At 41.2% G+C, this 27,984-nt stretch overlaps 1 protein-coding gene across 1 annotated transcript in view; it reads right to left on the bottom strand.

Moving 5' to 3' along the window:
• The window catches only part of maml3 (mastermind-like transcriptional coactivator 3), a 144,694-nt gene extending 121,857 nt beyond the window's left edge, over window positions 1–22,837 (bottom strand). The window contains exon 1 of the mRNA XM_034237092.1: window positions 21,677–22,837. Within this exon, the coding sequence (XP_034092983.1) occupies window positions 21,677–22,048 (372 nt within the window). The 5' untranslated portion in view covers window positions 22,049–22,837. The remainder of the gene's footprint in view (window positions 1–21,676) is intronic.
• Window positions 22,838–27,984: the final 5,147 nt, after the last annotated feature.

The raw sequence follows: 27,984 nt of genomic DNA, 5'->3' as shown, positions 1-27,984 counted from the left end.
CAATAAGAGGGCTCTCTGCGGGAGAATGGCAGCGTCACAAGGATTCACACACCTCCCACTTGGCACAAAGCCCAAATTCTTACCACCCTTTTTTTTTGCTCTCCCCTCCCATCCCATCCAACTGTTCTCCTCCTCCTTTCTGCCCCGTTCCCCTCTCTCTTCTATACAAGGTGGCTGCTGGCACGGAGCCCAAGGGCTTCATGGAAACTTTACACACAGGAAAGAGCCTCGCGTCAACATGCAGCATGATGTGTGTGTCAAATCTGTATCCTACTTACAAAAATACTAAATATCTACACATAGCTACTAAAACACCCATTCCTTTAGGTGTGGGGCACTCATAACCCCTGCCCTGGTATACTGAGCAATATGCAGACAAAGACAGAGATGTTTTCCTTCTTCTTCTTAACTTTTCCCCCTTTAAAAAAAGAGAACATTACATAATTCTCCAAACACTTCCTCTCTAAGCCGAGAGCACTCTGCCGTTTTATCAGACACACACACACACACACACACACACACACTTGACATATCCAAGCAGACAGGCAGCCTGTTCGGGCGGTCTGCATCACAGTCGCTATGACAACGGCGGGAGAACAATCCACAAAAACAGCCACTCGGGAGAAGGGGAGGTGGAGGGGGACGGACACACAAAGAGAAAGACACAGAGAGACGGACAGAGCGAGAGACAGAAAGAGAGAGGGAGAAAGACAAAGAGAGAGAGACAGACAGAGAAAAAAAAGGGGGGGGGCTAATGGGAAGCTCATGTGTACGTGCAGCTGTACTAAATCGGGCTCCGTGCCATTTCTTTGCCGTATCCCCAAGTCTGTTTCCTTTACCTGCCCTCTTCAGGAGAGGAAATTCTCACAAAAAGTCTCATTTCATTTTCCTTTTTTTCCATGACGTCTGAGCAGTGTTACAAAGTAACACGCGTTACTGTAACGCCGTTATTTTTGGCAGTAACTAGTACTCTAACGCATTACTTTTTAAATTCAGTAACTCAGTTACCGTTACTACATGGTGTGTTACTCCGTTACTGCGTTAGTTTTTTTATATAGTCAACAGCCAGGCGAACAGAGATGAGAACTGTACTTAAGTACAGTACTTGAGTAAATGTACTTAGATACTTCCTGGGTCACATGCGGAGACGCGCTGTGGGCGTGTTTGTGTTGTTTACTAACAAGACTATCATGGCGGCGGCGGAGCTCAAGTCTAGTTTCTCCACCTGGAGATATTCTCACTATTTCACTTTTGTCGAGCACAAAGAAAAGAAAGTTTCTGTTAAATGTAAGTTGTGTCCTGGCGGGTCAAAGATCCTATCTACTGCCCAAACCAGTCAATTCAAATCTCTTAAAATATCTGCAAAAACAACATGCTGGGACGAAGCTAGTAACTAAGACCGGTGTTATGCCGTAGGTTGAAGCCCTGCCGTTGATTGAAGCCCTGTTCGCGGGGACGCGCAAAGGTGACGTAATCGCCTGTATTGAGCTTTTGCCGTTTTTTCACCCTTTTCAAAGCTTTTTTCTCTCTTTTGAATGATATATCAGATTAAACAGCAAACGGCTGAATAAATAATGTGCATACAATTGCGAGGAGGCTCGTTTTAAGGACACGTTTCTCAGATCTGTCACAATCTTCGTATTGGAATACACTTACGTTTTTGAGTGTATAGTCCCACTCTGTTATAATCCTCCTTCCTACAGAACAGACAATGACGGGATAATATGTGATTTGTCAATAGTCCTATTTCTTAAAAACTTCTCTGTTGTTTAAGTGTCTGATAACCACGAATAGTAAGCAATGATATAACCGTAATGATATCACATGATCATGTCAGACAGACACTGTGTTATTTTCAATCAAGCCTACAAGATAATGTGTTCAAACTGGCTTCACTCACTTGAATTGCTCTTTTGAATATCATTTTTATATATTCCTACTCAACACATGTTTGCATTGTAATGCCACTCCTATTTTTTTTTAAATTGTATTTTAAGGTTACATTGAATGCTTTGAAAGGTGCCCTAAAATAAAGTGTATTATTGATCTTATATCTGTGCCTCTATTACATTACATTTCATTTTCTATCACACTATTAATGTTCCTTATTTTAGACTAGGTTAATCCTGGTGTCAATAGGGAAGATCTGCACTGTTCTCTACATAACATGTTCAGAGCAGGTATTTCTCCTGCCGGATTTGGAACCCCCCCATATCTAAAGAGGGGCTTCAAAATCCGGCAGCTCTAACAACTGCACTGCCGGATTTTGAAGCCCCTCTTTAGTTTTTCACCTGCAGGGCCCAGAGTGAAATGCTTTTGTGAGCACAAACTAGAGGGGAACAGCAAGCACCAGTGTGATTTTGGTGAGTCTGTGACTATCCTGGAGAAAGATATAGGGGGGATTCCAAATCCGGCAGGAGAAATACCTGCTCTGAACATGTTATGTAGAGAACAGTGCAGATCTTCCCTATTGACACCAGGATTAACCTAGTCTAAAATAAGGAACATTAATAGTGTGATAGAAAATGAAATGTAATGTAATAGAGGCACAGATATAAGATCAATAATACACTTTATTTTAGGGCACCTTTCAAAGCATTCAATGTAACCTTAAAATACAATTTAAAAAAAAATAGGAGTGGCATTACAATGCAAACATGTGTTGAGTAGGAATATATAAAAATGATATTCAAAAGAACAATTCAAGTGAGTGAAGCCAGTTTGAACACATTATCTTGTAGACTTGATTGAAAATAACACAGTGTCTGTCTGACATGATCATGTGATTCGTGGTTATCAGACACTTAAACAACAGAGAAGTTTTTAAGAAATAGGACTATTGACAAATCACATATTATCCCGTCATTGTCTGTTCTGTAGGAAGGAGGAATATAACAGAGTGGGACTATACACTCAAAAACGTAAGTGTATTCCAATACGAAGATTGTGACAGATCTGAGAAACGTGTCCTTAAAACGAGCCTCCTCGCAATTGTATGCACATTATTTATTCAGCCGTTTGCTGTTTAATCTGATATATCATTCAAAAGAGAGAAAAAAGCTTTGAAAAGGGTGAAAAAACGGCAAAAACTCAATACAGGCGATTACGTCACCTTTGCGCGTCCCCGCGAACAGGGCTTCAATCAACGGCAGGGCTTCAACCTACGGCATAACACTGGCACAGACCCAGACTCAGCCGACGCCACTCCACCTCCACCTAAGCAACAGCGGCTGGATTTTAACCAAGGGACTGCTAGCCAGGGAAAAGTCGATAAAGCCATTGCACGGTATGTTGTAGTAGAACACATGCACGCTATTGCTACAGTGGAGTCACCCGCTTTCAGGGAGCTAGTTAGCATGATAGCATGTCCGGGCGGCACACGGCATATGGGACGGAAAACTTTTTCCAACTACCTGGAGAAAGAATATACAAAAATGGAAAGCCAGCTAATATCGATGCAATCCAGATTGCATATAATGCATGTCAAGTTGATCAACAGATTGTATTATTCTCCAATGCAATAACACTACTGAAATGAAGGCTATAAGGGCATTAATGGGAGCCCTTTTTCTAAATAACGCAAAAGTTACTAGTACAGTAACGGAGTTACTTTTGAAATGAAGTAACTAGTAATGGTAACTAGTTACTGGTTTTCAGTAACTAGCACAACACTGCTTCTGAGGCACACACAGGAGGCTGGAAGATTAGGTCGCATTTTGTACAAAACATTCTTAAAACCCCCGACAGGATCATTTTGATTCTCAGGGCATTCAGGTCCGATAATCAGGGCAGATTACGCTGCAGAGTTAAAAGGCTCCCGAACAAGAGACTGAGGCTGTCTTGCCCACTCAGGTCCAAGGCAGTTAAAGCTGATCTGAGTCTTTGAAATGTTCAGAATGTTACTTGGCACAACTAAGGCTGAACAAAGTGTCATGGTACGATTTTGTTTCCTATAAGTCTAAATGCATTAACTTTTTCCTTTCTAGCAAAGCGGCACTTCCATGGCAGTCCGTTAACAGTGTCTTTTTCTCTCCACAACACCATGTGCATGTGATTACTAATAGAATAAATCTAGCTTTGCAGTGATGCTTTTACGGAGAACAGGTAAAGCTTAGGTAAGTATGAATCAGCCACAGCAACACCTCAACACTGATGTATAATTCAGGCTTTGTCCAAACTGAAACCTGAGCATGATGCTGGCAAGAGTCAAAAGGAGCAGGATGAGAAAGAACCTGAGAGATAATACACCACAGTTGGTGAGTGGGAAATATGGATAAGTCTCAATCATGACAAGTGGAATTATATATTGCAATACCAACCTATAATATGCTGTTATTAAGTCTACTTTATGGAAATCAATTGGGAACTTATTGAATGAAAAAAGACTAAAGGTAATACCAAATGTGAGGCAATGTATTACAAAGTCAATAGAAAAAACTAAAAGGCATCCCCTGTAGTTGCAATATTTCAACTTGGTACAACAGTGTTTCAGTCGTCTCTGGGACTTCCACAATAGGTAAAAGTCGTTTCTTTGGCCATGGTAGATTTCCACAAAAAAAACATAAATATATGTGGTCCATTTGTAGGTAGGCCCAACTTCCTTTGCTGAAGAAGTAATTCCCTTGGGGGTTAAGGGTGAACAAGTTGCAAAAAATGTTAAAGAAATTCATAAAAAATGTATTTGCCCAAGACGGAAACGGATATTGCGTGTGGTCATAACGCACCCTAAAGCAGCGACAAGCGGCAAAAACGCTCTGTGCTGGCATTGTGTTTTTATGGAGAGAGCAGTGGAAGAGCTATCCTCTACGTTGCGCACTACTCGGAACTATTTCAATGCATTAAAGTCAATTATTTCAACTTTGACCTCGTTACCGCTGACCTTGAGACACGCCACCAATCAGAAGACGGCAGTATGAAGCGGCACAAGCTAGCAGGGAATGTCACAATAGAATCGAAACTTAACTTTTTTCACTGTGCAAAACAGTAGGGATTATCCTCAAGGTACTATGAATGTCTATCCCAATCGACCTAACAGTTATTTCAGTCTGGACTGATACCAACCGTCATCACAAAAAGGCTGCGATGTTCTAGTAAGGTATTAGTAGGATGTACAATGATCCTCTTCATAAGCTGCTTATATTTGTTACTTCTATCCATTGTTATGTCTGAAACCCACTGAAATGTAGTATTTATTCTGACCGGCCCTCACTGGGTAGGTGTTGATCAGTCCTGTCACCTATATGTTCTATTTCCAGACTCTGATTCCAGCACTGCGTAAGACATTTGAAGTAAGAGAATCTTTGTCTGTCTGCATACTGAGAGCAGCTTGTATTTGCAAAGACCATGCTGTTGTTTTTTGCAAAGCACATAGGTGTAATGAGCTGGAAAAGCAATGGTGTGGAAAATACACTGTTAATGTACCAAAATATTAAGCATATGTGCATGACAAAGATTAGGACTTTTCCGTCTCTCCAGGGGCCTTCATTGGCTGACAGTACGGATCCTCGAGGGGCTTTCTTTGTTATGTGTTGTGCAGCAGTCATTAAGCATCCATTAAAAAACCCAATGGCTCCTTAACTGTCAACAAGCCAAAAATAAAGCAAGAATCCCACACTTGCCATTGTCAAGAAGAGGGAAAAGTGACTATTACAAAGCTTGAAAGGAGTATAATCACTTCTTTTCACTATGTTCAAGGAAGTTTTGCATTTTGAAACTTTTGCCAAAATGAAAGACTTTTTCGGGCTTTAAAACTAAAGGGTTTCGGCTGCTAACTCCACAAAGCTCACTTGACAAAACACATACAGCGTCTGACCCAAATCTGCTCAAACTCTTCAGGGACATTTTTTTTTTTCTTGGCTATTTCTGCTACCTTGCACTGATCTTGTGAGTTCCAGTGCTTCGTGTGACACACTGAAATGAATTGTGACAGAGTAGGGGAAACATCTGCTGGTGTTGTCTTCTCAGTAGAGTCCAGATAGATAGGAAAGAAGGAGGACTAGTACAGAAAGCAGAGGTTGAGGAGTTACTGTGATGTGCAAAGGCTGGCACTGAGCTGAGGAAGAAAGTGGTAGAGATAACAGAGACAGACTAGAAGACGCCGAGACAAAAGAAAGGTTCTCAGTGACGTAGTTACCAAATCTTCAAACGGAAACAAAAAACATACAACTACGAGGTCATATGTCATAACCACACAATAACATGTTGGGTATCCCAACTACGGTCCAGCATGGTCACCATTTCTAGCAGGAATGCAGACGCAACCGTCAGCGCTCTGTTTACATTCACTGCATCGCAATCATGACAAAGCAGGATTGGGCAACATAGATAAGGCAAATGTGATCAATATTAAATAGAAAATTGGGAGCGCAAGATAAATAACTCCAGCTGCACATACTTTGTGTGGGCTTTCTATTCAATTAATGTCTGCTGTTTAAATATGAAGCTACAGCCATTAGCCTGTTAGCTTTACTTGCCATAAAGACTGGAAACATGTAGCTTGTCTCTGTTTAAGACTAATACAATTCAGCCTACAAGCACCTCTGATGCTCACACGTTTTCATAGCGCTTTTTCTACTGGGTAAGCACAAGAATAGCAACATGATAGTTGAATTCGAATAATTTGATTGGAAAAGGGGTGTTCGCAGGGCACATTTTCCACTTTGGAGAGAGCCAAGCTAGATGCATCCAGTGTCTACGCTAAGCTAATAGGGCTGAAACTATTTATAGGGATGCTCCGATCGATCGGCAGGCGATCGATCGGAGCATCTTTACAATATTTATTTTCAATAAAATAAAACCCAGTCCAAAACCCAAAGATAATAATTTGTATATGATAGAAAACAAATAAAAATTGAAAATGCCCATAATAACTGCTACTTTCTGATATCATTTAAATGATTATCAAAAAATAATTGGTGATTATATTTTTGTTGGTTAACTAATTGATCAATTGAATACCCGTTGCAGCTCTATGAGCTAAGCTAACGCTCATGTTTGCTAGCTCTAGCTTCATATTAACCATACAGAAATTAGAGTAGTATTGATCTTCTATGTATTTAGTATTAGCTAATGCTATTGATAATCTGTGTAACTAGTAGTTGACTTATTTTAGCTGAAACTTCTCATTTTCATATACCTCTGTATTACATTTCCTGATATGATTCCTGCATTCCATTTTTGTTTTGGAAAGATCAATTTGTGTTTAATTAATTTAAGACATTGTGCTAGACATAAAAAAAATTGAACTTGTTATTCATATCTGTTATCATTTTAAGCGTAGAAGAATTGCTGCTACAAATACGGCTTGGATTAATTTATTGCTGAAAGTGTTTAAAAGTAGCTAATGGTAATCCTTGTAACCCAGACTAAGGAGTGAGCAGAAAGTGAGTGTGATTTTGAAGAGAGCAGCTGGCGTGTTTCCTTGGTTGTGATCGTTGTTGCTGCTATTTTAGGAACCATTCAGGAAGTGATCTGCAGGCAGGCTGCTGACGGAGTATTCAGCATAACCAAACACGGCTCAATGCATCACCAACCAAAACAAGTACAACTGAATGGAACAGAAAGTGCCCACAGAGAACAGAAGAACTAAAGAAGAGTTGTACATATGTCAGACATTTTACATCTCTTTTTATTCTGAAGTTTCAATCACAGAACATGTACTCTATTTGCTCCAGTTTCAGTAAAAATCTGAAATGTTATTCTTGGCTTCAATTTTACAAATGTTACCTTTTCTCCCCACAACAACTTCAAGAAGTTCTAAAAGATACAATCTGATATACATCTTAGGTTTTGAACACTCCGGCTTCACATCTACGTTAATCCTCAACTAATATACTACGTTTGTTTAAAAATTACTTGGGAAAAGCACAAGGCAAGAGCCGCTTTCACACAAAGTACTTTGCCGTACTTAGTGCCATGGAACTAAGTACAGATCGTGTTCACACCGGAATAAATTCCCTGAGGGAAGATTACTCAAATGAAGCCGCTGACGTCACTTCTTCTTCTTCTGCTTTGGGTTTATTGGCAGGCCGCAAACAACTTCACGGCGTATTCTGCTGCCGGAAGTCCCCGGAGTTGGGGACTGGCTTCAGTAGACTCCCGGCAGCTTCTATTGAAGCCTTCCGAGTAAATCGCCAGAACGCCGACACCTCCTCATCACTCCACCGCTCCCCATGTTTTTTTTTGTGTTGCCATAAGTTATTCTCTCTCCGTTGGTGCGCAGGGCTAATGCTAATAATGCTAATGCCAGCAAATAGAATGGCGGCTTCACAAAACTTTTCAGAGTTTTACGGGGCGTGGTTTGCAATTCGCCCAGCCAATCGAAATTGGTACTTTTTTCTCCCCAGGATAGTACCACCTCTCTAGCAGGGACTGAAAAGGGGGTAAAAGTCCTCGGATCTAAGTACTCTTTTTGGTGTGAACGCAAAATTCCAGGCACTTAAGGCCGCTAAACACCAACCTGAGACCAAAGAATGTGTACCGAAGGGCAATAACTGTCCTTACCAGCAGGCAGCGGTAGTGTGTATTCGTCATTCAAAAGAAGCAACAACCGGAAGACAGACTGCGTGATAACTGAGAGAAGAAGAACAGACTGCGTGATATAAACAAACAACAAATAGCGTCTCGGTTCCATTTTCACTCTCTCTTGTCGATCGAAAACATGTATCGTACGGTACTGGCGTTATCAGCAATTGGAGTGTTGCTTGCGGCTGCAGAGATTAAGAAAAAATCAGGAGAAACCACACTAAATGGGTGAAAACATGGATACTACAGCGAGAAGCTTAGGGGGCTTTCCCGAACCTGTGTCGAGAGCTGTCCCAGGAAGATGGAGACAAGACCCTGAACTACGGCAGGCCACCCTGCACCAATATTCCATCTCGAGCCAAGCAGCACAGGGATGAACTATGCCAATATTTTAATGGTGTCGGTGCAGTGCCTTTTCAGTGGGATAAGATATAGCAAATATGTCTAAAGAACGGTACAATGTAAACAATCGACAAAAATACAATACGATAAAAATAAAATAGTGTGTAATACAATTTAAAAAAAATAGCCAAATATGTCTAATGCTGTGTTATCAATGGCTGTAGTATCAAGGTACGAAATAAAGTTTTGTATTGCCTATCCTGCTATTTGTGTTTATTCTTTTAATCACACAGCGTTAATAAAAAATTAAAAATGTGCCTACACAACTTAACTTTAACTACCAACAGTATATTTTTAACACATTTTAAAATGACCATCTTGAACAGCTACAACGTTAAAATACTTCTAGGCAGATTGTGGAGGATAATGGGAGAAATAATAGAGGGGCAGACAGAAACACCCATCTGAATAATGGCCACTTCTTGCCAAATGTACATTTCCATGTGATACTCACAATAGGTAAATGAACAATGAACAGTGGTAGACAGTAGCTCTGTCTGTGTGTGCCTTCTTAATCCTTTGTTTTGGTCCCTCACTTCCGCTTCGCTTCTCATGCACTGATTCGCTAGCTGAACAGCCAATCAGAATGATTTCTTTGGCCGACTTTCTTTGGCCAACTGTCTACCGAATTACAAGTTGAATCGGCCGCTGGAGGTGTGAACATTTGCCGTAAAGCGACGACGGTGCGGGACACACCAACCTGAGTAGGTCGCCGCGAATGCCTCTGACGGCCTCTGACTCCCAAAATCGGGTTGGTGTGTCAGGGCTTTTACGGAACTAAATGGGAAAAGTACTCCGGTGTGAACGCGCCTATTATAGCTTTGATGGTAAAGTGGTCAATTTGCCATTGCCACATCATTTTGAAATTATCTTATGATCATGTGTATGGTACTGTATTTTATATAGCACAATCCAGTCTTTACAACCCCTAAAGCGATGTACATTCTACAAGTCATCATTCACCCATTGACACCCCATTCATACAAAGCAATGTGCCATTTGCTGAAGTAAGCTAACATTCACACACATTCACACACCGTTGGCCATGCCATCGGGAACAAATTGGGGTTAAGTATCTTGTCCAAGGATACATCGACATGTTGACTGCAAGGGCTGGGATCGAACCCACAACCTTCCCATTGAAGAACTCGTAGCCACAGTCGTCCATTATAAAAATTTACTTTTAGTAGTTTTTCGAAACATTTAAAGAATCGTTTTAGCTATCTAGACTCCTACACTTGTTTATATGTGAGGAGGACTCAACCTGAACTTCAAATAGATTGCAATACATTTCAATTCATTGCAAATAAAAATTAAATGTCGATTTTATGTGATTAGTGGTCTAGTATTGAATTCAGGTGTCAGATAGGAGCAGACAACAGGATTGGTAATACTCTACCAACATTCGTACTGTTAGTCAAAACAAATCTTAATTCAGGTCACATTTGCATTTTTAACTGCCTCTCACTAAACAGACAATTTGCTTATCTCAAGATTAAATCAAAGTAGCTAAGTGGACCCAGAGTTAAGTGAGCTTTAACTACTGTTTCCCAGGCCAAAAATGGAGAACAACACGCAAAACATTGTTTCAAAAACTGTGATTTAATGAACTGCATAAATAGATTCAGGCCGGTGTGAGGCTAAATAAATCAGCTGACACTGACAACATCTAGCTCGGCTTTTTTTCAACCACATGTGTTGGCTCCAGGTGTGGTTTCAGGCAATATGAGAAGCCATCAGTCAATCACTGTCATATTTGTAGGTCCCACCATTGCAGTACAATAGGACTCACACTCTGAAATCACCTTTTATAAATCAGTTAGCAGACATCGGCATAGCAACCATGTCAGCCATAACTGTCTGACCACTTAATTTAATATCCTCCCTCACACTGTCCTGCTCTGCTTCGTCGTGTCCTCGCTCCATCTTTTCTCTCCGTATTGCCCTCTGCAGTATGATCAGATAATGTCGGTTTTTTCTTTCCTCCTGCACTGCAGCCACAATTACCCCGGCTGCTGCACTAATGGCTATTGATGCAACTGAGGGCCCCACACACACGCACACACACACTTGCACACGCAAACATTCATAAAGAATTCATGACACTAGCTCAATAGGAAGGTGCAGGGGGTCTGGCCAGCCCTCAAAAGAACAACAAATGTCATTGTCAACAAAGGAGAGAAGAGGCGACTGATACCGGTCTCCAACATTTCGCGCAATGACAGAAAACTCAAACGAATACGGGTAAAAGTGTGCCTGAATGAAGAATCGTCAGGCTTACTTTAAAACAGACCTGTTAACGATTATTGAACAGATACGTGTGTGTGTGTGTGTTTGTGTGTGTGTACAGATCAGTGGGTATACAGTAACAGCCTGTGTCTGTGTGTGTTGCTTGAGTCTGTGTGTTAGGTAATTCCCTCTTAGCGCTGGATTTCTCCCTGCCACCGACCTGCGTTTGGAGAGCTTTAGAGCGCTAAGCCTGCTAGCTGAGACTGAAGCAGGGATCACTGGAGACAAGGGGCAACGAGATGGAGGGAGGGATGGAGAAAGAAAGGCGCAGGTGGCCGGGGTGTGAATGATGGAAAGGAAAGTAGGGAGGGAGGAACGAGGAAAATATAAAAGGTCAAACAGAGGTAGGAGCTGTGTGACTGGTGGATGTAGAAATAAAAGGGGATGGAAGAGGGTCATATGATTTGGTTCAAGAAAATAATTTTTTCAAAACAGACAAACAGGAAGGTAACAGGAAGGTCACTGAGTTGTTGCCTGGCACAAAGCAGGAAGATGAAAAGTGTCTGTCAAAGAGGAGGAGGTGATATTTCCTCAGCAGTCACCACTGACTAAGTGTTCTTTAACCATGCGTGCATAAGGGAGATGAGAAATCATGTTGATGAGAGGTGAATAGGTTTTGTTTGTATGGATCACAAACTAAAAGGGCTTCAGTCTGAGAAGAGAAGGAAGTCAGATAGATCAAAAACGCGTAATTGGGTTTTCCCCATGAAACCACAACACCACAATCTGTATAACCAAGTACTGTACATAAGTATCATTTTAATGCTACTTTCTCCAATATTCTGCTGCTCCTCCAGAACATTTGAGAGGGAAGTGATCTGTGTTACCCAATACTAGAAGGATACACTTGGTCCCATTGCCATAAGTGAATGAAAAATAATGTGTATTAGTCATTTAGATCGAACATTTTATTTGGTTCTTCCTTTCGACCATGCTTGACGATTCCACCCAGTTTCATGAAAATCAGGCCAGTGGTTTTTTTCATAACCCTGCTAACAAACATAAAACAAACAACAAAATAACCTATTTGGCGGAGATTATAAAATTATAAATTGCATTGTGAAGGTAGAATCATCAGTTTCCAATGTTTTTGGGAACCCATGTCATGTTTCAGATGTCTTTGAGTTGTAAGAAATTGCACCAAGGATACATTTCCAATATGGTTTGATTAAGAGCCCCAAGCAGATCAAATATTCTAATACTAAGTATAACAAAACCACAACCACTTTTCTACCAAACTGTACAATGCAGTTAAAACTAACTCCACCTCCACAAGCTACAACAGTAAATTTCTACTTACATATTGTTACTAATTTGCTAAGGATGTGTGTGTTCTAGCATTATCTTGGGAAAAACTAATCACATGAGTGAGAAAAGGAGGGAGTTGGGTGATTAGAACCACTCATGATGACGGAAATAAAAGCAGACCAGATTAACATTGGCAACACTTGGTTAAAAAAAATTACTGAACATGTTATTACCACTGAAGTGTTAATATTATTCTGAATTCCTTAGTAACAGAAGACCACAATAACAGGATGGTGTCGGCTAAAATGGTTAAACCAAGACCTTCATTACAATTAGGTTGCCGTGACAAAAGAACCAGACCCAATCCACATTTCCAATCTAATAGTGTGCATATTTTCTGATACATTTTTGTGACCCTTCTGACTTACCCTAACAGACACATTTAAACAAGAAGTTTGGCTGCTTTTATGCCAGAGTAAGATACACGGAACTGCCACAACAAGCATGTTATTGATCGAAATGTCTGATGTCCAACAGTGGAAGTAGAAATTAGCTAATGCTGGCTACTTTCTGCCACTTGACTGCAACATCGAGCAAATATACTAACGTACAAACGCACAAACGGTAGTCCCATCTGCTGTAGACACACAAGTTTCTGTTTAACAACTCAGGTCGTCTTTAGAATCCTGCTCCTTACAGTGTGTTTCACAGTGCGCTGACGGTGTATGCATGTAATCCATTAACCTGTTAAACCCCATGCCTCCGCCCCCGGGGGCAAAACACAACAATATTCGCAAAACTGTATCTCAGGGCTTCTTAACATTTAACAACCTATTAATGTGTCATACCCACTGAACAACAAATTTATGAACAATTTTTCCAAAACAAAACTCTAACGCCGAGCGTCTGAATTAGCACTAAGCGAAAGAGTGCTAGCGCACTTAGCACATGACTCACGGTAGCAATATTTTATACTTCATCGGATCTGCACAAACTAGATATCATATGGAAGCTGAGATTCCACTGGTATAAGTAGCATCACTGTGCGACCAAAACTCACGGCAGCAAAGGCAAGCAAAGACAACACACAACTTCACTTTATGGGGCCAAAACGGCAAATACGTCTTACCTTTGCTGTTTTCTGATCAAAAGTTGTGTTCAATGGTATTAAAACGCATATAAACGCTGCTGAAGGTTAATCCAATGTCTCTGTGTCACTCTGAAATTATTACTGATAATCCATCATAACATTTATGTCAATAACAGTAGTTTTCATATAGAGTGTATGAGAGCTGTAACCCAGCTTCCGGTTTTGGGCATTCTGGCTACGCATCACTCATTCACCAATGGTAATGTTTAGATGGATTTAGGAACTTCCCCTCGATTCTATTAGCTCTAACAGTTCAAAAGGTGTCAATCACCAAAATCGACCGATGGGTTGCAGAGATATGGCAAATACACCCAAATGACCCCAGAGGTGTTTTTTGTTTTTTTAAACCTCTCTAAAAAAAGGTCAAATTTCACTTGTTTTGCATCAATCTCGATACAGGGTGCTTATTATATGTTTATATTATTATATAGTTTGGATTCCTAAAGCTTTTAGTCTACTATCCCCATCATTCAAGGGTGGTTTTCACTATAAGTAATGGATTTTCTTTGGACGGAAACTACAATTTAAAATGTTTTACTATGTTCAATCTGAATTTACTTTAAAGGGGACCTATCATGCTAAATGCACTTGTTGATGTCTGTTATACATACATATGTGTCCCCGGTGTGTCAGGGAACTCACGCAGCGTCAGAAAATAAAACCCTTTCTCTTTGCCTCCATACCCACATCTTTTAAAAACGGGGGCACAACGAGCGGATACAGATTTGCTGCCGATATGACGTAATTTCGGATGGTGGACCCACAGAAAGTTGCTATCAACAATGCCAGACGTGTTTTGGATGTACTCTCGTCTGTGTTTACATTAGCAAGCCTCACTAACAGTCAGTGAGCACATGTGTTTAAATAGCAGGAAATAAAAAAAAGGAGCTCACCTTGTGATAAACCCGCAAGAGAAAAAGCATTTGAGCTCCATACTGTTTCAGAAATAATCCTTAATGTGATTTAGAACAGGATGGCGTTTTATCACAGCAGAATTTTACTTTCTCTCCGGTAGAATTCTGATCAGGCATTAGCTCCGCCTCCATTAAAAAAAAAATTAAGCTAAGGACCCAAAATCCGCGTTTCTCTAACAGGGCTGGAATAGAGAGATATGAGGGATGTCTAAAATGCATGATCTCTTTGTATTTTGAGAAAAACACATCATAGACATGTTTTTATATATTTTTGATATATCTGATATATCTGAGACAATGACAGTGCCTAAAAAAAACATGATACGTGCACTTTAAAATAAAAACATCTATATTGATTCTGACTTTTCTACATCCAACTCACAGGTGTATCATTGCTTTGAGAAAATAAATTATTAATTTACCCCTTTTAGAAGCGAAGATATAGTCATTTGTTCTGGGCATGTCATTTTCGAGCCTGAGACCTGAAAAACAGGCTGAGGGTTTAACAGGTTAAGACATAATAATCTATTTTATATCTTACATTTACTTGGCATAAGAGGTAGAACCCCTAGATTCCACCGGGTCCGTCTGAGTCGCGTTACGGCGAGATCGCGGCCACTCTAGTCAATGGGTGCTATTCCACCAGACGCGCCGCGTTACAGGTCAGAAGCGTCCCAGAAGCGTCTCGCCGCTGGGCTCCGCTCGAAGTAGGATTCAAGTCTATTTTTCTACGCGACGCGAGGCGTTGCAGAGGCAGCGGGCAGGAAGTGGACCGGTGACAGCATCCGGCCCATCCCCAAAATAAACTCATTTGCAGACCCTATCCCTCCGTAGTCTTTCAAGTAGGAGGAGAAATGCCAGCGTTTTCCTCCGGTTTACAGGCACTGTGTAAATTATATAGAATAATTATGATGATGAATGCATTTTTTTACCACTAAAATACAGCAACACATCTTTGATTCATGTCGTTTATAATTGGAATATTACAATTATTATTAACTTTGTCTGTACAAAGTAGCCTGTCCAGAAAAAAAAACTGCGAGCCGGCAGGCAAGACGCTCCGCTTCTGAAATGCTTCTGAAACGCGTCCGGTAGGGTATGACGCCGGAGGAGGCCGGACCAAAACCGCGGCGCAGCCGTAACAAGCCGCAGACGGGCCCGGTGGAAACTAGGGGTAAGGCAAAAAGCTTTTTTTGACAGTGGGTGGTCAACTTCGGAATTCTCTTAACAAGGTCATTGGTTGTACTTGGTTGTCGAACAGATTCCTAATTGGTGGTCACACACAAAAAACAGCCAAATGTAACAGTTAACTGTTTGTTTGTGTGTGTTATATGATTAAAGGAAAATGTCATATGCTATGTTAGACGATGAAACAGAAGGTTGTTCAGTGAAGACTGAGGGCAAAAATCTGTACACACACTCAAACATCTTCAAGCACAATACATTTACTCTACTCTAAGAATACAACGCACATATGTGCATTAGCTTGAATTGGATCACTGATAACATCTGATAACAACCTCATCTATATTTTATTTTGCTGTTTGAGTGTCTGTGTGAGAGTACACAAGAGGTGAAGATGGGTTCCCACCATTTTAGTTTCAATAATGTAACTGCAGATGATTCTTTAATACTATGACACACATATATGCAGTGGTGCTGCAAGCTAGCAGCTGAACAAAATTCTAAAAAAAGAACAAAAACCTGAAAAGGACGACAACTGCGGGTTATCTTCATCATTACTATATTTGACGTGTGCTTTTGTATGTTTTTCACATATTATAAGCAGTTGGCTACAATAAGTTTAGCCTCTACAGCAGAACCACCATTATCCATCACAGCAACCAATATTATTTCAATGAACATCTAATATTAAAATGAATAATAGCTCATTCACAGCTTGGCCACTACTCTATGTTAAACATTAATACCCTTTCAAATAAATGATATTGTTGGATATGTCTGGAGAATTCTTAATGGGGAAAGTGACTTTGTAGCATTCTTCACTTCTTCCACAAGGCAAGATGTTCTGTGTACAAGAGCATTGGCATTACTGGGCACAGCTAAGAGTGAATGAAAAACTCAAGTTAAAAGAAAAAGGATAATTAATAGCCCCAAACATGAATGGATGCGACCTCTCAAGACAACCTAGAAGCTTAAGAAATGACGTGTTAAGAAGGAAAATTCATTGCAGTTGTCAGGAGGAGAGAAAACTGAAAAGGCACATAAACTAGTTGAGCAAATATTTGAAGACTGAAACATGGCCTTCTGCTCTACGCTATTGAGCTATTACCGATTATACAAATATCGACTTCTTGACAGGTAGACTACGCATGTAAGTAATAATGTGTACATGACAGAAACCCAGTATTTGGAACTAGTGTGATAAGCGTTGAGATTTATTTAACCCTCTGAACCCCACAACTCACTGACAGGTGTATACGTTTTTTTTTCTCAAATCACAAAAAAACACCATTTATCACAGCTGAAACACAAGGACTGCTGCTCCCCTGATTATTCAAGGATCCGTGCTGAACGTGCGTGAGTTCCTGCAGAACATGTGAACAAGCGTGGGTGGAAGGGAATGTGGCCGCAGCACTCAAATCAAAAACATCCAGAGTTTGTAGCGTGTGTGTAGGGACTGAGGGTCAAGGGTTACAAGGAGCACAAAGAAAAAAGTGGCAAAAATTGAACAAAGCTCACACGAGGCTAAAGACAAAAGGGGAGAGCTTGAAAGGCACGGTGTCATGAGTCGAAAACAGCATGACTGTGATGTCACGAGTGTGTATCGACGTCACTACTCTGCGTGTGCATACTGGTGAGTGTCAGCTCCATGCCAGCTCAGAGGTTTATGTATAGCACTTGGGCGACAGACCCAGTTGACGCTAACAATGTTATAGCCACCAAGAGCCATCTACGCTACATTAACGCTGTGCTAACGGGTGAAACCGGAGAAGCAGTGAACAGAGGGAGGGGAGGAGAGCAGAGGAAGGGAGGGAGAGGGGAAGGCCTCGGAATCATGAAAACTCAGCCGCCCACACTCCGGCCTCTGCTGCCAAGAGTGGAGCAGGACACCAGTGTGTGTGTGTGTGTGTGTGTGTGTGTGTGTGTGTGTGTGTGTGTGTGTGCGCGTGTGCGTGTGTGTGTGTGTGTGTGACATTCCTCGGCGAGGTGGATGCCAAAGAGCGAGCAGAGCTGAAGACAGACTGTCCTGAGCTACTGTGTTTTAGAGGAACTAACGAGCCCCTCGCTGTGCACCTCGGCCCCTCAGCTCGAAACTTGTTAGCGATTAGGTAACCACATCTGACTGGATGTTTTGTCAGAAAGTACAGGTCACATCTCGTTCTTTAAGCAACACCGTAGCCCGTTGCTGCAGAGCCACGTGCCTTTAACTAAAAGGTCACGAGTTTGGTGTTCCGTCAGGATCTCAGTGAAAACACGACTGCTACTAGGACATGTTCTGTAGTTTGTCTATGCCCTTAGGCAACTAGCCCCAAGTCGATGTTGTGGTGAAAACTGGTTGAGCAAATATTTAAAGACTTCAACATGAACCATGCCTTCTGCCATACCCTCTTGCAAATACAACTTTCATAACAGGTAGACTAAATATTTTGTATGTGTGTGTATGACAGAAAACATTTATTTATTGCTAGTATGATTAGCTTTGCACTTTATTTAACCCATTTTGCCCCAGAGCCACGTGTATGTAACCGAAAAGGTCACAAGTTCGATCTTCCATCAGTATCTCGAGGAAAACATGACAGGTACTAGAACATGTTCTGTAGTTTGTCTTTGCCCTTAGGGAACTAGCCAAATGTAGACAAAGTTACATCACAATAACGTGTTGGATACAGCCACAATGAAGTTTCACAAAATAACTTGTTTAAGCGATAGAAAACGTTTTTTCAGATGTATCAGATTTGTGACAGTCAATCAGTATTAGTACTTAGACTAGAATGTTGTGCTGGCATCTAGCAATTATATAACAGAAAATAAATAACAACAACACACACAAATCTCTCCAACAACAGTGCAAGAGTGCAATGGTCATCACAGATGGACAATACCTAGTAATATCTCTTTTTATGTTGTGTGATTTAATGACTGAGATTGGCCCGCCATCCATGCGTATCATCATTAATCGTGCATTAACAGTACTTACATGGACAAGTAATGCACTTGAGTGTTTTAAACAGCACGTTTTTTTAAATACATGTGTTTGGGAAGTAGTAAGCATACGATTGGACACATGATACTTGGATGATACTGCACGAGTTAGTTAGTTCAAAATCGGATATTTTGATATAGTTTTGTCATTGTTAAATGAACCCCCATTTTCTTGTTTTTTCCGTTTTTGGATTCCTTGTTCATCGTGTAGGCAAGAAGAAACATTTTCTTTTATTTGACTCAACCACCACCAGCCAAACACTTAAACTGTGCAATTCAGCATTAATATCTTATTAATACCAATACAGCACTGTATCAATTGTAATAATTAAGTTATATAGTGTAGGACAATGTGCCCATTTTTACTTGAAATGTTTTCCAGTGCACATAAAACTTTAACATCCAACGTTTGTATGATATTTGTTTTGTCCTTATAATTCTGTGAACCCTGCACATCCCCCTGCACACTTTACACTCCATCGTTTTTTTAATAATTGACTGTACCAATTTTCAAAGTTAGTGTGTAATATGTACTAAACTACTAAATTAGTACGGTCATTAATAAGCCTTGTGTGAATCTTGTGTTCATGTGGAAGACACTGTTGAGCATCACTTTGTAAGTATGAGGTTTGTTTGTGTGTACGTGCCATGGACAACACGGCTTCAGTATCCCCCACGGTCACTGTAATTATGGGCTTTTGCAATGTGCCAAAGTTGGACAACTTCTTTGCTTCTTGCAATAATTTACTGCATTTTGTGGACAACAAATCCAGAGTATACACAGTGTCAAGAGTGCATCACTTCTTAATTTGTAAATGAATCATTGACTATCCCAGCGCTGTGTCATAGGGTCTCTGGCAGAAAGCATCTAATGTTTTGTAGTATGCTAATATACTATGAAGGTTGTCAAAGAAATGGTGGGAAAGAAGGGAGAAGCTCCGAGTGTCTTTCTTCCTTTCTCAATAATAGTTATCCTATAAAAACAAACACACGCTTTCTATAATTATAGGCTTGCCCCTGCCACCATGTGGGTGTGTCTGAGAACTATTAGACCAGAGCGCAGCGTACTGGGACCAAGCAGAAGACAATACCAAATGCTAAAGAAAATCACTTGGAAGGAAGTGTAAACCACGGAATTACAAGTATATTATCTCCGATGTATAACTACAATCTGCCATAGGTGAAAAAACTATTTATCAAACACTGTCCTGCTGCTTTTATCTCCAAGAAACACATTGATTTTCATGTATTTATTTATTTTTGTATTGTAAACATTCCTGACATTTAATAAAGTGACACATATTGACACTGGAAACCAACAGAACACACACCCAAGGAGTCATCGGTGTCATTTTAGCCGAGCACACTGAAATCTTCATACACAACTTCAATGGAACAGCCTTCAAGTGCACCTTCTCAACAGTTACTTCCTAAAGCAGTGTGTAACACAACACCCACAGGTTTGGGGAGGGGGGTGCATGAGTATGTGGTGTGTGTGTAGTTACAATGCCAACACACTTGGCTTTCCTAGAATGCCTGCTTCTGTAGTGACTACATGCAGCCATCTAGCTGCAGCTCGGTTCCTCAGAGGAAAAGACCGGGAGGCTTTTTATCTCATTTCCTTTCATCTCCTTTACAATTCACGCCTAAATAACTTAAAAGCGTACCAATACCAAGCTATTGAATGGTGTGTGTGTGTGCATTTGAGGTGTCACCATCATTAACAGGGAGCAGAGCCGAGCAGAGGGGGGGCCACTGTGTCTTTAAGCAGTAATCCCTTCATTCTCTGAGCATTTGTTGCCGGCCATCTAATGGGCGGTTCGGTATAATGTCCACAAGGTTCCACAGAGAGGTCCTGCTCGCTTACAATCTGCTGCTCTCTCCGGCTGTAGCTGGTCAGGCTTGCGTTGCTCCTAAAAAGCAACTGAGGCAGTCTCAGAAATGAAAAGTTGTTCTGATTTAGCATTTCAAAAAGGGGAGGAACTAGGCTCATTGCAGCAACAAAAGGGACAACAATGTTGACATTCCCGACATGTATCCTTTGGTCTTTTCTACAAGAGATGTGGAGTAAACAGGGGGGGTAGGCACAGTTTGCAGGTGTCTGTCCTCATCTCTGTCTACAACATTTTAAGAGCTGCCCATGAATTTAAAAAAATGACTTCTCACCAAGATCCAAATAAGAAACTGAACAATCCTCCATATGTTACCACTGCCCCCTACCAACAGGAAATCATGCCTGTAAAACCTACTGAGCTGATAGTGAGAGTTATTCTATTTATTTTAGCTAAAGCTGCATTTTTTTTTTACAAGGACATGCAGATTTGTAGAAGAGAAGCCTCCTTGTGAAATGGGTCATGTGATCACTGTTTTATTATGGTGAAGCTCCACAGTTAATTATGAATGAATCCCAAAAAGTTGTGAATATGTTCAGTAACAATGCAGCAACCTGCATTGTTGCATTTGCAGAACAATTTGCACCAAATACACAACAAAGTTGTTTTCATGCAAAAAGAAGCAGCCAGCCTCCAGAAGTAAGTTAGAAGTTTCTAAGGTGAAAACTTGACAATTAGCATTTCCTTCCAAACGCTCTGCCTTTGAGCACAAACCAGCACTGATCTTGCAAAATATCAAATATCAGCTGTCAGGCTTGTCATGTTCCAAGTCCTGCAGCATTCAAGCCTCAGAAGCCTGTTTTGTTCTGCGAGGGGCTGGATTCCTTTGTAAACAAAAGCACTAGTTGGCACTCAGGTTTGAAAAGGTGAAGTGTGTTTCCAAAGCAATTGCCAGCGCTCAGTGAACGTGTTTTCAACAAGTTTTCACAGTGGTGAACAAGTAGTAGGAGTAGTGCAGCTTATTGGGGGTCAAAGATTTTAGGGGACAGAGAGATGGAGGGGCAATGAAAGACAGAGTGTATACTTATGTTTATGTGTGAGTGAAGGGTGTCATAAGACATTCTTGGCCGTGATTGAGAGCTCGTCCTTACCGCTATGAGCGTGTTATTCCTCTGTTCCGTGGAGGAGGCAGAGTCCGGGTCCTGCTGCTTGCTCTGCGGCTGCTTGCTGCTGCCGCCGGCCGACTTCTTGGCCCTCTGCTCCAGACTCCGCTGGTACAGACTGACCGTCTCCCTCCGCTCTATCTCCAGCTGCTCTGCGTGCGCTTGCTGGTACCTGCTCTCGCAGGTAACGTGGTGTCTCCGACAGCCCTCTATCCGCTGCCTCAGCCTCTCCACCACCGTGCTGTGCTTAGGTATGCCCACCGCTCCGGCGGGCACCACGTTCCCGGCGCCCGGGTTCATGCTGTTGTTGATGCAGATACTGCCGTTGGGTCCGGCAGCGGGGGAGGCGAAGTCCCCCATCACTAGGCCGAATGGCTGCTATTTTGGAAGAACTTTTTCTCCCCGTCAAGCCACCACCGCCACCTCCTCCTCCGGACACCTCCTCCTCCACCTCCACTACCGAGTGTCCCGCTCTGTCCTCCCCCTGAAGGGTCCCAAGCAGCCGGACAGCGGACGGAATGTGGAACCGACAAGAGCCGCCGAAGCGAACACCAACCGGGAAGGTTTAAAGGGCTTTGAGCCGAGCAGTCATATGTTTAGGAGAATGACCGTCTCTTCTTCCCTCCTCGACAATGTTTCCAAACAAACCGCTCCCGAAAACACAAATAACACCCAGCCGGAGTGAGCCGAGAGCAAGCCCCAAACTGAACAATAAAGCTGCTGCCACGCTGCTAACAACAACTCCGCTGAAAATAACAACAATACCGCAAAGGTATGGAGGTTTGCAGGCACTCTACGGTGATATACACACACACCGTCCCGCGGAGCAGCAGCAACAGTCCACCCGCCGTGTTACGGTGTTGTCCTTTGAGAAAAAGTTTTGCTGCCTGAAACGAACGGGCTCCGGAGTTTCCCAGTGAACTTGCATCTCATATGGTTTTGGTTTGAAAGAAATCCCGGTGAAGATGTTGCTTAGTTGGGTGAAAGAGTAAAAGCGCCCTCGGTAGTCAGGTTGTGAAGCAACTAGAGTAGCCCAGACGGCGTAAAACGCGGATATGGGAAGCAGTGGCGGAAGTCTGTAGTCACTGGCTGCTGCCGCCTGCCACCATCACAATAATCAGGTCCGCTTCTCCACCATGCCAGCGGAGTGATATCAGGACAGGAGTTGAGTAAAAACCAGCTAGAGGCTGTGAGGAGCCCGCTGAGAAACAGAGGGGAAACCCGGAGTGGATTTTGGAGTGTATCCCGGTCAGGACGGGACTGGTACTACCTGCAACCCGTCCTGTGTGGTGTTCATAACACCCTATTTCCACCAACCCAAATAAATAAATATGTTGCCGTTGACTGGCTATTTTCTTCATTAGGCTTCAACCTTACTGGTCTGACTTACAAGGATTGTTTTTGTTTTGTTTTACTCTATAAATAAATAAAAACAAATACATTTGCAATCAACATATCCAGAGATGCATTCAAACACATGCAGCTAAGGAAATTGTTAGGCTATATATTATATTGTAAATAAAGTAATTGGAATCATAAATTATTACTACCAGATCTGTTGAGCAAGGAAATAGGGCCTTGATTTACACTAGGATAAACATTTTCAATAGTTACCAAATAAAGTCTCATCATTGTTCTGCACATATGCATACATTATAAACTGATTACAGAGCAAACTTTTGGAAAGCTGGCAGTTTTAGTAGCATAACTTTAAAATGTTGTAGTGATTTGCAGGATACCATTACCGAAACAAATCAATTGGAAGGATGTCATGTGAGGAATCAATTACGTCATTTTCTGTGGCTCATGAATGATAACAATTTAAGCAGTAGTGATCTGACCAAGAAGGAAGCAAAGTGATACGTTAGTCATACGATCACATACAATCATCAAAAGAAAAACAAAAAAAGTTAAGTAACACATTAATGATCACCACAAACTTATAAAAAATAATAACGTTTCAGGTTTTATATTTGTGTTATCATATATTTCCTGTTAGAAATAACCAAAATGAAGTGAAAGTATAACAAAACTAAACACATCCAACTGAAATATCAGAAATAATTATTTTTAAACGTACAAATCGATGAAAATGGCAAAACTCAATTTTCAATTCATATATTAAAATATACAGGTGGAGGGAAAATGGATGTTAAAATCCCTCGTGTGCAGCTAAATCTCAGAATCAAAAATGTAAGGGGCCACAGTTGCTTTAACTCCAGAAAAAAACTATTTTTGAACAACGTAGAGTTTCACATTTCACACTTCAGGGTACTAGGTGATTTTTATTTTAAACATGATCGCGTAAAGGTGCAACTGTAAGTTTCAGTTCCATTCAAAGACCCCAAAAATAAGGAGAAGTAACAAATCAGTGTGCTTCAATAGCTGTTAAAAATACTCCTGCTACAGAACAGCGCAAGAAAAAAGAAAAGGAATTGTTTTTTGTTTTAGCACTTCTAAAGTTCTTCTTTTTTTTATGACAACAAAATGATTCGCATCCTCCAATCAACTTGCAGGATCTAATATTTGAATAATATTGTCACATGCTCTTGAATGCACTCGTAACTGATGATTTCTTGTAATATTAAGTTGTGTTGTGAATCACAGGCATTTTTACATTACATGTCACTCCTCTCCCCAGTCATGCATGCACACACACAAACGGACAATTCTTTGAATATTATCCTCAAAAATTTATATTTTATTGCTATGTCGCAGTAGAACACATTCTCTATCTTCCACATCTCTTAGTGTGTCTCTTCCCCGTTTTTATTTTTATCTGCCATGTCATGAGGGATTTCTGAGTTCCATCCCCGACTGTTCAGGCCATATGTGCTCTCTGGTCTGTTGTTAACCATCCCACCAAGACACACACATACTGTAAACCAACAGAGACATGGACCTGCACACTCAGAAACACACCCTCACACAATCTACAATCAAAACAGCATCTGCTTCTTCATTGGGTGTTATTTATATATTTCTTCAGTAATAACATATTATCAATGAAGTGAAATTGTATGAGCACCACCAGTGATCAAAATAACATGTGAAGCACAAATTTGTACGTGCGATAGCAGTTAGTATTCGTAAGCTTTACCCAGAGAATCTTCTTTTTCCTTTTTGTGCATCAGAACTTCTACAGCCAGTTAAATATATATAACATTTTGATATCCCTCTCACATTGATAGTATACACCAGTGATTGCATATCTTTCAGGCTAGGGTACCTTTAAAATGAAGAAATACATGCGATCCTTCCTCATAGGTTCAATAATTTTCCCGTACATACTGAAATTATAATACATTTAAAAAGGCTGAAAGAGCAAAACTGTATAATTTCTCAAGAAAGAAGCTAATATTAGAAGGTAGTTTGAAAAAATATAGTTCTGCTTATCAGAAATTCGTTTTATGTTCTTTTTCTAATGAGTTTAGGTTGGTAACCATTGTTCCAAGCCAAGTTTTCCTCTATATTTAGAGCAATTTTTATATACATTTCCATGAAATCAGTTGAAGTACTTGTACTTTACTTGGTAATTTTCTCATACGTTGTACCTTTACCCCAATACAATTCAGAGGTCAATATTGTACTTTTACTCCACTATATTTAGTTTATATCTTTAGTTACTTTACAGATTTTGCAACTTAAATCAGACTTTAGTTCCACCTGGAGTAAATTCACAAGCTACCCTGCAGTATACAAAGTCATTAAAAGTAGCTGCACCTTTACCAGCTTTGGTAAACATTTTAATACATCAACAATTATAATCGCAAGATATCCATCCATCCATCTTCTCCCGCTTATCCGTGGTCGGGTCGCGGGGGTAGCAGTTCCAGCAGAGAGCCCCAAACTTTCTTTTCCCTGGCCAAATCAACCAGCTCTGACTGGGGGATACCAAGGCGCTCCCAGGCCAGCGAAGAGATATAATCCCTCCACCTGGTCCTAGGTCTACCCCTTGGTCTCTTCCCAGCTGGACGTGCCTGGAACACCTCCCTAGGGAGGCACCCAGGTGGCATCCTTACTAGGTGCCCGAACCACCCCAAACCGCTCCTTTCGACACGAAAGAGGAGAGGTTCAACTCTGAGTCCCTCCTGGATGACTGAACTTCTCACCTTATCCCTAAGGGAGACACCAGCCACCCTGCGGAGAAAACCCATCTCGGCCGCTTGTATCCGCGATCTCGTTCTTTTGGTCAGGACCCATCCTTCATGACCATAGGTGAGGGTAGGAACGAAAATGGCCCAGTAGACAGAGAGCTTTGCCTTCTGGCTCAGCTCTATTTTGTCACAACGGTGCGGTAAAGCGACGTCATTTCATTTCAAACCTTTATTTATCCAGGTGTATCCCATTGAGATCATTGATCTCTTTTTCAAGGGAGACCTGCTCAAGTAGGTTCCACATGAAACATAAAAACATAAACAGAACAACAAAAAGGACATCATACAGCATCATTACAGGGATTTAGAATTTACATAACTATCCACATGAACAGGTACCAACAGCTTCCGATTGAGTAGCATCCAACCAAGCTTTAAAAACATTTAGTGGCACCAGATTGCTCAGTTTCCATTTCAATTGCAGACTATTCCAAGACAGTGGAGCTGCGCATCTAAATGCCATCTTCCCTAAGACAGTCCTAGCAGTTGGCACATATAATAAAAACACAGCATGCGATCTCAGGCAGTAGCCACTTACAATTTGCCGTGAGATCAGGGAGCAGATGTAGGATGGAAGTTTCCCTAACATGGCTTTGTATATAAAAATGTACCAGTGACTGAGCCTCCGTACAGTTAGCGAAGGCAAACCAGCCCTTGCATACAGGGTACAGTGATGGGTTAATGCTTTACAGTTTGTCACAAATCTCAGTGCACTGTGATACACAGCATCTAACTTGACCAGGCAATTGGCAGGTGCATTCATATAAATCAAATCACCATAGTCCAGCACAGGTAAAAAGATCACAGTGACTAGCCTTTTCCTGGCCTCAAGCGAGAAACAGGACTTGTTCCTGTAGAACAGTGTTTCTCAAACTTTTTCATACCAAGGACCACTTAACCAATAAAAAAACTAACTCCACAAATATCCAAAAACACATCGTTTTTTATAAATCGCCTGAAAATGGTACAAACAAGTGGCCACATGTGTGATGAAGGTGTTTATCTGGGCTATATCATGCAATCAAAAGTGAAACTTAAGTACGCTCCATTGAGGAGATATTCCCGCGAGAGTGCGGAAAACTTAAATGTATTTATTTATTTCAAATGTGAAATTTTACCAATATACTCACGGACAACTAGGGGGCGCTCACGGACCACCAGTGGTCCGCGGACCACACTTTGAGAAGCACTGCGAGAAGAAACCTAGCCTAACCCTCAGCTTTTTAAGCAGGCTATTGACATGAAGTTTAAAAGTGAGACAATCATCAAGCCAGATACCCAAGGTATTTGTAACAGGTAACCACTTCAAGTTGTATTCCTTGCGTAGTTACAATATATAAAACAGGCTCTGGTGTCTTTTTAGCTTTTGAAAAGAGCATTTCCTTGGTTGCATGGCCGTATCCACCATTGAGATCACCGAGGTCCGGACCTCGGTAATTTTTTCCGAGCTGTGTCTATAACAAAACTTGTGAAATAATTGCACTAAACGGGGTTCTTTGTAGTACTTCCATTTACTGACGATGGAGGCGCTGCATAACTACGTAGCCTCTGTTAAAGCAAACAGAAGAAGAAGACATGTATCAACAAACCACCGCAGCCCGGACTTGGATCAGCGAAGGAGTGATGAGGTATCTAGAGATCTGAGTCCAGCGGGCTGCTTGTGTTTCTGTTCATCAGGACATCATATGAGCAGCAGATCCTGTGTGAACGCTCTACGTTAGTCAGTGGACGTCCGACAACATGCACACTAACTTATATTGCAGCTATAGGCTATACTTTGGTTTAAATTGCGTGAATAAACTAGCTAGAGAGCTACAGTTAATTCGATTCATCCAATGTCAGAAGGATTACCTTTTAACAAACGTTGTAATGCTTTTCTTTCATTTCAATTTGAGTAAAACATTGAAGATATAACATTGTACTGTTTTCTTTTTACATTGACTCAGATATAATGAAAAGACTACGTCAGTCGAAGCTCAGCTTTGGTAAGGAAGAGACAGGACAGGCAAAAAGAAAGAGAGAGAGAGAAAGTGATGTAAGTCAGGAAGGAACTGCAGGTACAGTCACACAAAAGAATGTAGGCTTAATAACCCTATCTATCTATATATCCATCCATCCATCTATCTATCCATCTATCTA

The sequence above is a fragment of the Gymnodraco acuticeps genome, unplaced genomic scaffold (genome assembly GCF_902827175.1).
Source record: "Gymnodraco acuticeps unplaced genomic scaffold, fGymAcu1.1, whole genome shotgun sequence".
NCBI lineage: Eukaryota > Metazoa > Chordata > Actinopteri > Perciformes > Bathydraconidae > Gymnodraco > Gymnodraco acuticeps.
Note: the sequence above shows the minus strand (reverse complement) of the source record. Positions and strands in the feature narration are given on the sequence as shown.